Genomic DNA, 15,353 nt, shown 5'->3' on the forward strand with positions numbered 1-15,353 from the left:
AAAGCAAATGGTTCTCGCATAAAACCTTCCGAAAAATACTTTCACTAGAAAAGATGTACGCATACTTTTTTTCGACTATCTATGATGCACTTGACGCGTAGTCGCTCTCGAGAATAAACAAACCTGGCAATATGATGTCACTAGTACCACATCACGTGGGAACACAAACTCTTCCGGTACATGCATACCCAGTCCACATCACACCCGTGGTTCATCTCTTCAGAAACGCGGTGCGGTGTCCGATTTAATACCATGATATGATAAATGGAATCCCTGGATGTGAATAAAGATAAAATAATGCTCTGGAAGTGAAAGATCTGATGATAACTCAAATAAACTAGTTTACGTCATAGTGCCTTGTGATTGGCTGGCCGACATGTTCTCGTTCCCTTGGCAGTGCGCGCGCATACTTGAAATCAACAACACTGCACTGCAGCTTGGTCATGGCATCGGGAGCTGCATTGGTTGGTGCGTGTGGTGGGGGCGACCCAGTCGATGAACTATCCGAAGAATTAGCAAGCGTTTTATTACATGATGATGATGCTGAATGGAGCGATGTAGACGACGATGAGTTACCGCTGTCACCCGATGGCGAGTGCCCAGAATATCGACTGGGGCAGTGCAACAAGCCCGCGGACTGCACCGATGACCACCCCCACATAAACTTTCCATGTGCATCACAGTGGAATGGAACCCTGATGAGTAGACTTCGATTTCAGGCTTCAGAACTTGACGTCACAAATGATAACGGTGAACTCAACTTTCCCATTGAGGAAGTAGTTACACGCTGGTTGATAGATAATCCTGACGTCCCCGACATTCAAAATTTGCCTGCCCCGCTGACACCACAAGTCGAGCTACAGTTACATCGGAAGGAAATAAAAATTGAAGATTACTGTGAGTTTCTGCGACGAAGTGGTGAGTACTATGATTTGTAATATATATACATAGTTTGTTTTCATCAAGTTGTCTTCATTTATGCACGTGATATCACCTGTGTCGTTTCGAAAGGAAAATAAAGGTAAATATTGACGATAGCTTCTGGAACGAGGTTAGGTATAATGTCGTAAACAGGTAAAGATGGCGCTCCTCGATGTTAGGGGTGGACCATTTGATATACGGGGGGTCTGGAAGATTTAAGAGGTTGCTCTTTTTCGTACCTGTTCCACTGTTCACTTTTTTTCACTCTCTGATTACTGGTACCTTTTTTTCGCGCACTCCTCATTTGGATACTTTTTTCCCAACAACAGCAACAACAGTCCTCTACTATGTGGGGAGTAAAATGTTGCACATTAGATAATCAGTAGGAACAAATCGTACATATATTTACCATTTACCATCTAACTAACATGTGGGAAAACAAACAATTCGAGTGACTGATGAAGGAACTGCACTTTGGTTCCGAAATACTGTTAGGGAGCAGTCATTATTTAACAGCCTGGGGTCCGAGGAATTTCATCAGAAACCCCAAAATTTTGAGTAACTCGAGTAACTCCCCTCCAAACCATGATGAATTTGAGTAACCCCCCTCTCCGAGAAATTTTGACTGACACCCCCCCCCCCCACTTAGAAAAGTTAAATACCAATGCATGTATACAGTGTTGAATCTAGAGCGCGGCATTGTGGGATTAGCATGTTTCAGCACAAAATGATGCATTGGAAATTACCCACTGCATCAAAAATTACGTGCTGACACACACACCATTGCAATGGTGAATCAGGTGATGAGAAAGTCCATGGAAATCAATAGGTTTGTCTGTACACATGCACATCACCATTTGGAGTGTTGATTTGTAACATTGTCCAAACATGTTTCAACACCCAAAGAAACATTTGCAACTTTATAGTAAATACGACTTGTCAACCATGATATTGTAATTTTATATTGGATTATCACAAAACAATGTTGTGATCATTGCGGTCCAGCTGTTATGAGTGTGCATGTGTCATGTACTCAGCTGGACCAATTTAGTGTCTGCAAAAATCAAATCACTGTAACAGACAAGCTAAAGTGACATCTTTTGTAAATCTGTCCATTTATTATCCAGAGAAAATCTAGGCTATCAATGATGATATGAAGAAAATTTGATTGGAATTAAACTTTTTAAAAAAAAATATGGTCCATTGATGCAGTACGGTATGTCCGTTTCCAGCTCCATGCATGGTCCACCAATAAACTCAGTCCGTCATGCATGGCATTGCATGCAGTACACAATCCTGTTGTAATTCAATCGGGTCAGTATGGCCACTTCGATATGATGACAATTTCCAACTTCACCCATGAGTATGCTACAGTTCAAAAAGGTTGCAGTCAAAACTGGGAAACAGTAAATCTAACTTGCAAACATCGCCATGGCATAGACGCATCATGGGCAAAGCTTGGTCATCTACCTGTGACGACATTTGCATGTGAAAAGAAATGTCAAAAGGCTCCTCAGGTCACTGTAAATCTTATAATACGGCTGCATTGGCTACAGAGATCATTCAGAAAATATGTGAATCACATGCTCTGCTATGGATACTTTACTTTATATGAGCTAGTGTAAATGACGGTATCGATCACCCTGTGATTTCACTCTTTTTCTAACACTTTGTGAATAATTTGTCAAATAATAACGAATAGTCCACCCCTAATCATGCACAGTGCACAGAGAATGATGTGTGACATTACATTCTGAATTGGCATGTAAATCCTGATTGATATACTAGTATGACTATGTGAGGACAACAAAAATCGAGTATACTAATTTTTTTCGGAATAGTACGCTTAAAGCAGATTGTCTGGATTTTCTCGTATGACGTCATTGAGCCTGTACTTTGCTGCATGCAGTCTGCAAGCACAGCCTTCCTGCGAAGATGTTTTGACCACGGGCATTCTGTTGTCCTTCAATGAAGGTGTACTCGTTGAATGCTCTGCTCCACGTCCATGCCCTCTCTTTTGTGCACAAACATCACTGAAATTGCAGAGGACCCTATTTTATGTATTTCGTGAAGATATCATGAATTTTTTATTTTCATTAAATTTTTTGTCGATTTTCCCCATTTTTGGCAAATCTGGAATTTTTATTTTTCAATTTATTACTTGAAAAGTAGTTATGTTGTATGTTTATCTGCAGCCATTAGCTTGTTCAACTCAACTCACACTGAGAAAGATTATCATAACTTAGGAATACTTTACAGTACATCTTTGAAAGTACTTACCATAAATTTGTGGCATGGAAGTAGCCAGACTTTGAATTTACAAAAAGTTTTCGAATTACAGATTTGGTATTTATTCATTCTTGTCGAATGTGAGTAGACACCATGTCATTGACAGTATTTTTATTTTTTCCCTGTTTACAGTTCCCGCTAAAATTGAAGTGGATGACTTCATCAACTTTGTGACAGAGTTTCATAGAAAGCATAGCATGGTCAGTGGGCGTATGAGAAACTTAGTTGCTGCTGCAATAGGTTCAGTAAGTACTGTGTATCTGTTGTTTTTAGCTGACATTGGTATACCAATGTGAGTTTGTAGTATAAAGTCAATTTCATCATCTGTATGTACATGACGTATATACCTGTCTGTATGTCTATATGTATGTATGTACAGGAGTTTCTTGTATGTATGTGTGAATGTATGTATGGATATATATGTATGTATGTGCATGTACGTATGTAAACATGTACATGTATGTATACATATGTATGTATGCATGTATGTATGAATATATATGTATGTGTACATGTATGTATGTATGTATGTGAGCAGTGTTGCCGCCAGAGCACACCCTTGCAACAATGTCCCCCAATCTGAAGCCAATGGCACACTTTCTCACATACTGCCTGTCACCTCTGGCACACTCATGAGGCAAGTGTGTGTAGTTGTAGTTTGGATGAACCTTGGTAATATCTGATACTGACTGTGACCTTTTGTTTTTTAAGGTTGTTTTGAGACTTTTATTTACTTACTGTCGGGAGTTGCGATTGGCAGTAATTCAAACGCTGCACTTGATATTACTTTCTTGTAGTCTGACAGAGCTGTAATTGGTAGTAGATAATATAAAAGTATAGGGGTGACGCAAAGAAATTTTTTGCAATCTTAAAATTGACGCAAACTTTTAAAAAATCATGTAAGAGGGGACACTGGTAGCGTTATAGGGAAGTCTATGGGCAATCGCCTAGTATTGACCGAAAAATAACATTTTGTTTATTCCATTTTTTTCACACACAACAACCCACATTGCACAGCATAAATCATGCAGTCCTTTGATGTTACATGTTACATGTCCTTCTCGCGCTTGCGTCTATGTCATAAACAAAAAGTAGCTTGCATACTGTTTACATTCTATACATTCATCGTTTTCAAATCACAACAACTTTTCCCCTGTCAAGAATTTACATTAAATACCACCATCCCTCCAAATATTTCGTTTTATTTAGGATATACAAAATGTTCATAGGAAAACTATGCTGCTGTGGCTCATGGCCCTTAAAGCTTATCGAAATGGAACACTAAGAGAAGCATTGTTAGACCATTTGTTTGGAGCCATTATAGCCGCTGCTGAATTTGAAACTGGGAGTACAGTAGCAGTACTGTAAGTACAAAAGCAATTGTCATCTATTTACTGGATATGTACATGTTTGTGTCTGCCAAACTGATTGAAATCTGACATAGAGAGATGGTGCTGATCTTTTGTTTTCTTTGTTCTGTGTTTTTTAGTTTCCCTGGTCCACCTTTCTTACATCTAATCCTATGCAATATAAGTTCTAGTTTAAATCTGTTGCTTTTCAAGCCAATCAGATCGCTTTCTATTGAATGTAGGTACATGTATATTGATGTCATGAGTACATTGTAAACACCGTAAGCATTGCTGCTGATGTGCAGCATTGAATAAGCTCTTTCTCGGATTGGTCCATTGTCACAATTCACAGCGACTTAGGGAGTCTATTTTTATTGTTATTGTATTGGTAAGATTCATCTACCCAATATTGGATAACAGCTTCTTCAATGCTGCATATTAGCCCAAACATTGCAGGCTGCAGAGTGGATGCATTGAGGTGATCACTGTGACTGTTCGTATCATGATCACGTTCCACTCTTGTTTCAACTACTTGTCAAAATTTCAACAACAATAGCATCAAGGGGGAGAATGATTGTGTTGTGGGCCATGATGACACTATACCAAAACTGTAATAAACTATAATTGAAACTGTTGATTGTGTTTCCTGAATTGAGACATCCTTGGCTTGGTTACCCCATCTACCCCAAGGGCCCCACTACGGTACCTGCAAAGCAAAGAGGAACTTACACTGATCAGTTTAACATGGCCTTTATCATGCATATAGCAATTCAAGCCAAAGACCTTATGAACCTTTTACACATCTTCTTGTGGGTAAATTGAAAGCGGATGTTGAGCAATTTCTGGCAATCAATATATTAAAAGTACTACCAATAAAAATCTAGGTATTTTTGGCTACTATAGACTATAGTCTATTACCTTGGGGTAGTTTTATCCCATTTTGTTTGAAAATCATATTATCAGAAAGCTTGGCCTGAATGCTTGAAATTTGATATATTGGTTCCTAGGTTTCCTAGAGTCAGGTTTTATTAAAATTGAGATGAAATTTTCCCTTTTGAAATTTTGGGGGCAAATTTATCAGGTATTTTGTCAAAAACACTTTTGCAGGTAGCTAGGGATGACTTAACTTTCTTCAAATTGTAGTTTACATGAATATATAAAACAACAGCTCATCATTGTGTATTTAAGCAATAAAGCACACCCAGAGATGGTATAACACGAGATTTTGACCAGTTCACGACATATATGCATGAGCAATAGCGAGTACATATATGAAGTGAACTGGTAAAAATCGAGTGGTATACCATCGCTGGGTGTGATTTATTGCTATTATATCATAACAGTATATTGAAATTCCGGCCTGGAACGTCAAATACAGATTTTTGCTCAAGCCGAGAGCTCGCGTGTATGCCAGCCGTGGTATATCACGAATATACCACGGCTCTTTTCGCATCTTGACCAATCAGATCGCTGTATTTGCGCCATCAATATACTGGTATGAAATAATAGTTATTCATGCATTTCAAGCCTAGGGATGCCCTTGTTCAGTTTTCCTCAAATCAACGTAAGCAGACATGTCTGTAAGTATTACAAAGTTTATAGACAACACAAAACCTGATATTTACTTTTAAGCATTGCCTAACAGTGGGCCTCTTTTAACCACTAGGTCACTTGCTTTCATAAATTTTATGCAGTTTAACTCTTGTAGTGCTGTAATTTTTCCCTCCAAAATTTTAGTGCAACATTTTAAAGTTATATGAATTTTTCTATAATTTTGTTAATTACTTTTGACCAGAAGGACATCACATTTCATTAGGTACACTTTATTTGACAAAAATGTGAAAAAATTGAGTAGGTTATAATTCATAAAGGTGACAAGAATTGACTTTGGCACTGAAAAGGTTAAAACATATTGACTATTTAATCAGGTGGCCATCTGTGATGAGTGTTTACACAATAGCTCATTCTTAAAAAATCTGAGTGTCAGAGTCTCATTGACGGTATTTTTAAACTAATAAAAGTTGATAATGAGTCATTGTCAATAGTGAATATCATACACTGTATATAATAAAACATTCTGGTACCTTCTTTCAGAATGCGAGAGGCAGCTGGACACACAATTGTTGTCTGTGGTCAACCTGTGGCTGTACAAGTAGACGTGGAAGTGTTTGCTGGTAATGGATTAGGTTTAATGCAAATTCTAACATTTTCAGAGGTGAGTGTAACTAGGAATCACAATCTCCCTAGCAACGGTCTGGAAACAGCTATTATTAGAGGTGTCATTCACCTATTCTGTACAATTGCAGCACTACATGACTTGCTGTCAAAATTGTGCTCTTTTTCTTGCACTTTGGTGAGTCTTTGCATCAAAAATGATGTAGCTCAGTTCAAAAAGTCTACAGAAAAATGAGTAATTTGTCTCTGTGAGATGTATATAGGTTCTGAATGATATACATGTCTACATGTATCTGTCTCAACTTCCTGACACAAAAAAAATGTGTTAATCACTTGTTTGTTCATATCAAAGAGTGTCACAAAGAAACAAAGCGCGTTTCTAGACCGGTGATAGAGAGACTGTGGCTAAACGCTTTATGTCAATATCAACATGTAGCTTTCACATTAGTGTTCACATACATGTTCATAAGGGAAAAGCACTTGGATTTGCTTCAAGCAGTTAGTATGGCATGCACTTTTTATACAGCTTATAATAGCAGTATCTGAATGACTGACAGCATGTACATCTGCGATAAAATTTCAAATAATAGTAACAACAAAACAAAATTAAGGCTGCAAGCAGCATCGGCAGTGTTCAAGCCACAGAGGGAAATTTGCCAGCAAATTGCAGCCTTTTACACATAATAGTTCCTGCGATACATGAAAATAGGTCACAGGTGAAGCCAAGGTCACCAAACTTTTGTTAAGAAATTTTGATCCCATACTCTTCTTGCAGCTTTAATTTGTACTGTGACTACTCGGGTGAATAAATTAATCATAAAGGAAACAAAATTCAGGGTATAAAGGTTTTGTCAACAGTGGAGTCGCTTTTGAACCCCATGCATTTTATTTTTCTCTCCACAGAATAAACTATGTAAAGGCAAAGCTTACAGTTACACTGTACCTGTTCTCCCACAGTCGGCATGTGAAGCATTGGCTATTGCACCCAGTTCTCCATTCGGCAATGGAAAGTTCAAGACCGTGTACCAAGTTTCAGTGTATGTGAGTTATGGCAGAAACAAGAAGCGTTTGGAAATGTCCATCACCCTTATGAAATTTAGTGTCAGTCGTGAAACATTGAAAGATATGAAAAAGTGTCCAATCAGGAATCCCCTAGAGCAGTCATACATAACACACTTAAATATACCATGTGGTAGCATAGAAAGCCCACAGTTTGTGTTAGTAGCTTATAAAGCAATAAAAGCAGTGTTATTAGTATTCAGAGGATTAAACTATGAAAAGCCATGATAGCTTAGATAAAGTTACCATATGAAAAGCCATGGTAGCTCAGATAAAGTCACCATATTGACACTGCCATGTTAACCTAGATAAAGCGCATGGCCATGTAAGCCCAGGTAAAGCTACCATAATCTCACGGCCATGTAAGCCTAGATAAAGCTTCTCACTGCCATGTCATGTTGAAGTACCTTTGCTTCTAGCAATTCACAAATTGTCTTTGGAATATATGTGTGGACATGATTTCACTTGTATTTTGTACAACATTACTATAGACTATATAGTCTATAGAAGCTATTGGGAATCAATGGGTATCTGTCTGGCGTCAGTCTGTATGTATGTATAATCCATTTGTGAGGAGGCCCGTCCACTCAAATATTTTCAGAACTGCATTAATTAAAGACATGGTATATAATGTGTAGATACAAAATGTGATTATGACAAACTATTGTTCTTTTGTTTTTTGATATCGTTGAAAATAAGCAAATTAGCTAAAAAAAAACGTTTTTGGTAAAAATTGTTCTTCATAACTGCTGGTCAGATAGCTTTGATATTTGTTATACAGGTCCCTTGGGGTGACCTAACTGAGATTTGTTAAATTGTGATGAAATATGCAAATTTGTATTTTAAAGGCAATTTTTGTCATTTTTGTTCAAACATTTTTTTCACAAAAACCACTTGTCTTGTTACTTTGATATTTAGTATACAGCTTCATACGTATGATCAAAGTGTGATATACATTTATCATACATGCTATGCCTGTATTGCTATTCTTCTATTGTTCAGACGGTACTGATTAGACTCTCCACAGTCGCTGTGCCTTGTTTTGTGCGCGCCGCGATGGGCCTGCATTGGAAGGCTGTGCAGCTGTGAGCACGCGCTGCCAGACACAGCGACTGTCGGTTCTTGCAAGTATATGAATATTCATAAGGGTTGTGACGTCAAAAGAAAAACCTATCTAACTGGGCGGAGAGGATATATACTAGTAGCTAGTAAACCTATATACGCGGTATGTTTTTATTTTTCATTTTTAATTTTATTTGGCTATGCTACCTGTCATTTTTGTTTTGATTAACAGATGTGTGGAGTTCTATAAAGTACCCAGATCAGGCAGAAATCCGACCGGTCGCTTGCAAGAACGTCCAGACCCTGGGATTCGCGTCGCGTCTCTGAAGGGCGCGCGCGTGTTCCAACAGGAAAGAACGCGAATCGCAGGGTCTCTGCCAGACTAGGTACTGATATGAGCCCATATTTTAACTAGTGAAAATACGAATTATATTTTCACTGTAACCGAACTACTTACAGCGACGCGGACGCGTGACCTTCGCTGTATCATGGCTGTATGCATGACCTTCGTTGGTATATGTACATATAAAACAGCTGAGCGAATATCCGAAACGTCATTATGATTATGGTCAAAATTCTGTTGTTTGCAGTCACTTCATGGGCATTGCCCTTAGGCACAAGGACAGTGTACCAAAAACATACAAACAAACGTATTGAAAATTTGTATAATTTGCCGACACCTGTCAATTCACGGCCGGTCCCGTGGCGGTGCACGGTGCAGTGTTTTCGTGTCGTCTACGCTGCTGAATATTTACACCATGGAAGTATCATTACACGTTAAGATATCGGTTGACAGAGCATCATGATAGAATCGGTTTACGACAAGTTTCCTGTTGATCTGGGCGGTGAATTACATCGTTTACAGTCGTAAATGAGCCACGAAAATCCAACCGCACTGAAAATACTCGCGACAGACAAGGTTGAAGGTGCACATGATATAAATTTCCGATTTGTACCTGTCAGTTCACAGGTCATGATCGTGTCTGGTGGCACCGATGCTGTGCGGGTTTCAGATACAATGTGCCATCTAGGGAAAGTCAAACTTCCGCTTCGGTTGTTAAAGGAAGTTTAGTTCTATTTAGGCAAGCCAGGAAGGAAAATATACGAGCAGACGACGGAAATACCTTTGAAATGTACTTTTATTCGTACAGCAACAAAATCACGAACGAGTTACGACACTACAGCTTACAGTGTACTCACTTCATGTTTCACTAATCCGCTTACTGAGATGGTAAATTCGGCATATTTGACGTCTGGGAACATGTATAATTCTTCGAGATAAACTGACTGGTACGGGTTTTATATCCACTGTATGTGCATTCATAGATGTCGCAGAGCTGCTTGCTCTGTGCTCTCAGCTGTTCATACTCGATAAGAGTTTGAGCGTGGCGCGAGTATTTTGACCCGATTTTGGCGGCCTCATAACTTTCACGCAGGGATGAGGTTATGTATTAAAACACGAAAACACACCCATTTTGTGGACTCCCGCCTATGTTTTACATCCACCGTCATTTTAAACTAAAAATAAATCTTCTTCAAATTGTGAAAACCTGTGTCGACATCGTAATATTTAAATTGTTTGCTGTAAAAGTGCTCCATAAACCCTCCTTTGCAGTGGAATGGCCCAATAGCGGAATAATATCAAGAAGTGATACGGTTGTCATCACTCCTTAGCAACCAACTTTTTATAAGTACAGCCTGGAGGAAGCAAGGTCGATTTCAAGTTGGTTTCGTTGCTAATTTCAGAGCGTCTGTAGGAAAACAGTCATAACCAAAGTATGCATGTATGATAAAGGGGTTATTACACGAAGTTAGGGCGATACCGCGTCGTATTCTCGTGATGTGTCCGTATTTTGACTCGTTGCTGCGCAACTCGTCAAAATACCGACACATCACTCGAATACGACGCGGTATCGCCCAAACTTCGTGTAATAACCCCTAAGTATTCACATTATGATGAAATCTGCAATTTTGTATTTTTAGGGCAATTTTTGCCATTTTTGGTTCCGTACACATTTACAAATGTTAAGACGACAGCTCTCTTTTGAAGAAGAAATGAATTATTATATTGATGACGACTTTTTACAGTGTTCTGCAATTCGTTGATTTTCAGTTGATACAGATTTATGTGTGAAAAAATATGTTTTCTGTATTTCATTATTATGTGGCTTCATGTCATACACCAAAGTCTACGTCAGACTATTAAGTTAGTCTTTACCTTCACAAACGCTTGAAAAATTTATGAATTAAAGAGTATATAAATACATGTACATTGTATTTCGCATAATGCTATTTTGACTCGCCTTAGTGCTTCCCCCTTAGCTTAAAGTCCGATTATTCTGTCTCCTGTGTCTACTGACTGCAATTGGTCTCTCTCTCTCTCTCTCTCTCCAGAGTTTCTTAACAATTTACTAAAATCATATTTCCATTCATTTGTTTACTCACTGGTTTGTAATGCGTGATTCTCACCTGCCCTTTCATCGATAATTCACTACAGAGACAAAATCTCATCATCTGACAAAGTTTAATTGTGTTCATTTCAAACTAACAGCTTCACAGTGAATTCGTATTGAGACATAAGCTTATGAATTGTTTGGTTAAGTTTGACTTTCACTGTCTATTCGCTTTTTCTGACATTTTAATACAGACATATGCTAGACATTAAATTGTTCACACAGTTCACATATATGATCAGGTGAGACAGCACTTGGCCCTTGATAAATCAACATATTCCAAATGCATAACAATAAAATACTTCTCTATACTTTAATACTTTGAGGAATAATGCCTATCGTGACCAGTTTCATATTGGACGACTTTCAAGCCCCCTGTAGCTGTAACTCTTGAAATTTGTTGACCTGAAAAAGGCTTTCTATTTTCTCTGGTTTTCTTTAAATTCCACAAAATTAAAAGATATAGTCTTTTACTGCTGATAAATTGGACAAGCAAATTTAAACCATTATTTTGATTTCCCGCCATTTTTAAAAACAGGTAATATTATAAAGAAAACATAGCATATGATGTCCCAGTGGAAAACATTCAGCACTATGCATTATATTGGACTACTCTGTTGTTTCTGTGAAGATTCCAATGCATATATGCACAATGTATTGTGTTTTTGCTTTATTTGCATTAGGGCGCAATTTTATGTTTGGATAAACGTTCATTATTTATCTTGCTCAAAATTGCACATGAAGTCCCATTTGACAGTTAATAATACTTGTATAAACATCCCTCAATGAGTAAATTTCCACGAACTTGTTTTAGTTTGGAAGTAAAATCACAAAAATAATGCTTAAAGATACAGCTATTGGGCCTTAAAGTACCTTAGTATGCTCATTTCATTGAAATGGTACACATGTTGAATAAGTTGTTGATTCATGTAAACATTTCTCGCACCCTCTTGAAGATCATTTTGAGGTCTTCTCCTTTCAATGTAATTTGCGATGAAATCACACTCATTTTTCTTGTGTAAGTTAAAGGTATACAGTCACCTGTAATCTACATATGCCTATATATGGTTAAAGGGGCGTTTCTTGGTATTCAAAATGACCATGTGAGGGCACTGTTTTTAAAAAGCGGCCACCCGCTTAAAATCTGTGATTGGTGAGATTTTCTCTTTCCATGGTAACTATGGCAAAATTGGAGCAGGTGACAGTATACCTTTAAAGCTCTATTGCAAAGAAACCAACACACAACGTTTTTAAAATACACGTGAACTTGAGTCTACATTAGATCTATCCTTAAATCAGATATTGTTTCCTAATTTTAACAGTTTGAATTGATGACTCAACAAAAGCTACATGAGCGAAACCCAAAATTGTTGAGCGATCTTTTTTTAAACAGCGGGTAAGAGATTTCAGTTTGATAATGCATCAGTAATACATATTATTTTGGCCCGTTGTATTGTTCAGTGTTCTCCGAGAAAATAGTCTACATTGCTGTATTCGCCTCATGGACAAATATTTATTAATAAGTACAAAAAATGTGTATGTCATTACTGGTCTACGGTAAAAAAATCGCTACTTTGGAAAGATATCGTTTTGCCTTATCCTACTTTAGTTGATTATGACAAGATCATTGTGTAGGATTTTTTGATATTTATGAGTCATCTAAACTTTCGCAAACTGTCATTGATTTGCGTATGCAATACTCTCTGAAAATGGACAGTTCAAGGTGACGTTGCACATAGCACAGCGCATTTTGTTCACAATTCATTTTTGCAAATATTCATCCAATGTTCATTAATTTGTTAACCCAAGCTTTGATGTCGATTGAGTTCACCCTTTAGCTTGTCAAATCGAGATCGAGACTGCCATGATTAATCAACTGGGAACAAAATATATATTTCGATCGACATACTCACACAACCAGAGAGAGCATTTTATTCAGCTTTAAAATAAGTCACCGCCTTTCCTATAATAACACCCCGTTTGCGTTTCGATCTACTCTGCTCTGTCCCCAATCGGTACGGGCGTCCGGGTTTCGCCTGCCGTACATACATGGTTATTACTTCAGCTATTTTTGCATCGTTTCGCATAAGATACAGCATCTCTTTTGGTGCACAAGGCAAATCAACGTTTAGAAGGAAAGTCACAGGAGGTTAGGATATTACATAGGTGAAATTAGAATGGAATATTGAAGATGAAAAGACTTTTACCGGTCGACAAAAATTGCCATAAACCGAGAATTGAGATTGTCTATGATTTATTAATTAGGAAGAAAAATAGTCGATTTAGTCATTAAAACAACCAGAAAGAGCAGTTTCTTCAGCTTGAAAAAAATAAGGCGTCGTCTTTCCTTGACACTGTCCCCGTTTGCGTTTGAAAATATTAGTCTGTTCCCAGTCGGTAAGAACGCATGGCGCGTCGGCGTCGGCCGTACTTACCAACATGTAACATCGATTTTTCTTCACCAATTTTTTTCAGCGTTCGCAAGAGATTTCGCTAACTTGTCCTTTTAGTGCACGGAGCACATCTGTCTACGTGTTTTAGGAACAAGCAACATGTGGTTTAGAACATAATATCTATCAAATTCGGAAGGGATATTGATTCACATACTATAAGAGTGTAAATTTCAATCGACACGGGATGGTAAGAATTCGGAAAAGACGGTGAGAAAGGGAGAAAGTAGGTAATTTATTCTGATTTTCTTCGATATTAAGGTGAGAAAATAGTTACAAAACTAGAGACTAGAGGGTTGGTACTTCACACATGCTGAAACTTAACGTATATTTCGAAAGCGGCGACTGAGATCCAGCTCACTAAAATCACTGAGGTTTCCCATTCAGCGAAAATAATCATGTGACCCAAAGAAAAGCAATCTGAAAGCCGTTTACAAAGCCCTTTGTGGTTCTCATTGTTTGACTATGGTTCGTCGTATTCGTAACGCTGTTATTTTCGATGTCTTGAAACGTCGTTCATTCACCAACTGAAGGAATTTTTGAAGGGTATGTCATTCGGTCGAATTAATACGGATTGAGAAAGTCCAAGTTTCCGTCCGTGGTCAAATTGATAGGGGCAAAATAAAATTGTGTTTTGAGAAAAAAATAGCTAAGGGTGATCGAATTAAAAGGGTGGTTGAATGGATAGGGTTTTTACGGTAGTCGTAGGTTGGGTGACAAAGAAGTGTAAATTTATTGAACTTCACACAAATCACCCTATTTCCTAGCTTTTTATCTCCCGTTTTCAGCATTTCAGAAAATAAAATGAACAACACCCTCGCTGGGTCAAATTTCGTGAAATTTTCACACCACATTCTTAAAATACTAAATAATAAAACGACAGTTTTATCTTACAATAAAGTTCTTACATTTTTCTACACAAGATTCATAACGATTGCATACATTTTGTTTTACAAAGTGCCAAAAGAAGGATTTTCTTACAACTACAACCCTATAATCATGTCAAAACTACATGATTTAAATAAAATATTTCAGCAACATCTATATATTACTCTGTTTATGGCACGCACAAAAAAACGTGCGATAAATTAAAAGAAAAGGGATGCTAAAGTTGTCAGGTCAAGTATCAGGTCAATCGACTGGCATATTGGATATGATATTCGGCCTCGTGGGGTTTACAACATGCCAGCTAAAGCCGTGGTGTTTAGCATTGTAAACCCACTCGAACCTGTACAATTACCTAATACATATTGTATTTCGCATTGTTATTTTGACTCGCTTTCGTGCTCTTCCTTTTAACCCCATTCTAAGAATTTCGGGTCAGTAACGTATATAAGCGTTTTGTAGCCGGCACTTGTCGCATCTAAGTGTAGAAAGAAAAAGCTCTACGGGACAAAACCATAATAACGCACAGAAGGGATACGTGTACATGAAAGTTCCTCTCAGCTTAAAGTACGACCATTCTATTTCCTGTATCTGCTGACTGCAGTTGGTCTCTCTCTCTCTCTCTCTCTCTCTCTCTCTCTCTCTCTCTCTCTCTCTCTCTCTCTCTCTCTCTCTCTCTCTGTCCCTCCCCAGCGTTTTCCTTTAACAAC

At 37.9% G+C, this 15,353-nt stretch overlaps 1 protein-coding gene across 1 annotated transcript; it reads left to right on the plus strand.

Moving 5' to 3' along the window:
• Positions 1-415: 415 nt before the first annotated feature.
• Positions 416-11,121, plus strand: LOC139120115 (uncharacterized). The gene is made up of 5 exons (XM_070684205.1): positions 416-918; positions 3,343-3,455; positions 4,420-4,574; positions 6,654-6,774; positions 7,638-11,121. The coding sequence occupies exons 1-5, from the start codon at positions 444-446 to the stop codon at positions 8,019-8,021; spliced, it is 1,248 nt and encodes a 415-aa protein (XP_070540306.1). The 5' UTR covers positions 416-443; the 3' UTR covers positions 8,022-11,121.
• The last annotated feature ends 4,232 nt before the right edge of the window (positions 11,122-15,353 follow it).

Source organism: Ptychodera flava, chromosome 20 (genome assembly GCF_041260155.1).
Source record: "Ptychodera flava strain L36383 chromosome 20, AS_Pfla_20210202, whole genome shotgun sequence".
NCBI classification, from domain to species: domain Eukaryota; kingdom Metazoa; phylum Hemichordata; class Enteropneusta; family Ptychoderidae; genus Ptychodera; species Ptychodera flava.

Coding starts and splice junctions, on each gene's coding strand:
- LOC139120115 (XM_070684205.1), top strand. CDS start 444: ATGGCATCGGGAGCTGCATTGGTTGGTGCGTGTGGTGGGGGCGACCCA. Junction 919..3,342: donor TGAGTTTCTGCGACGAAGTG/GTGAGTACTATG, acceptor CCCTGTTTACAG/TTCCCGCTAAAATTGAAGTG. Junction 4,575..6,653: donor GGGAGTACAGTAGCAGTACT/GTAAGTACAAAA, acceptor ACCTTCTTTCAG/AATGCGAGAGGCAGCTGGAC.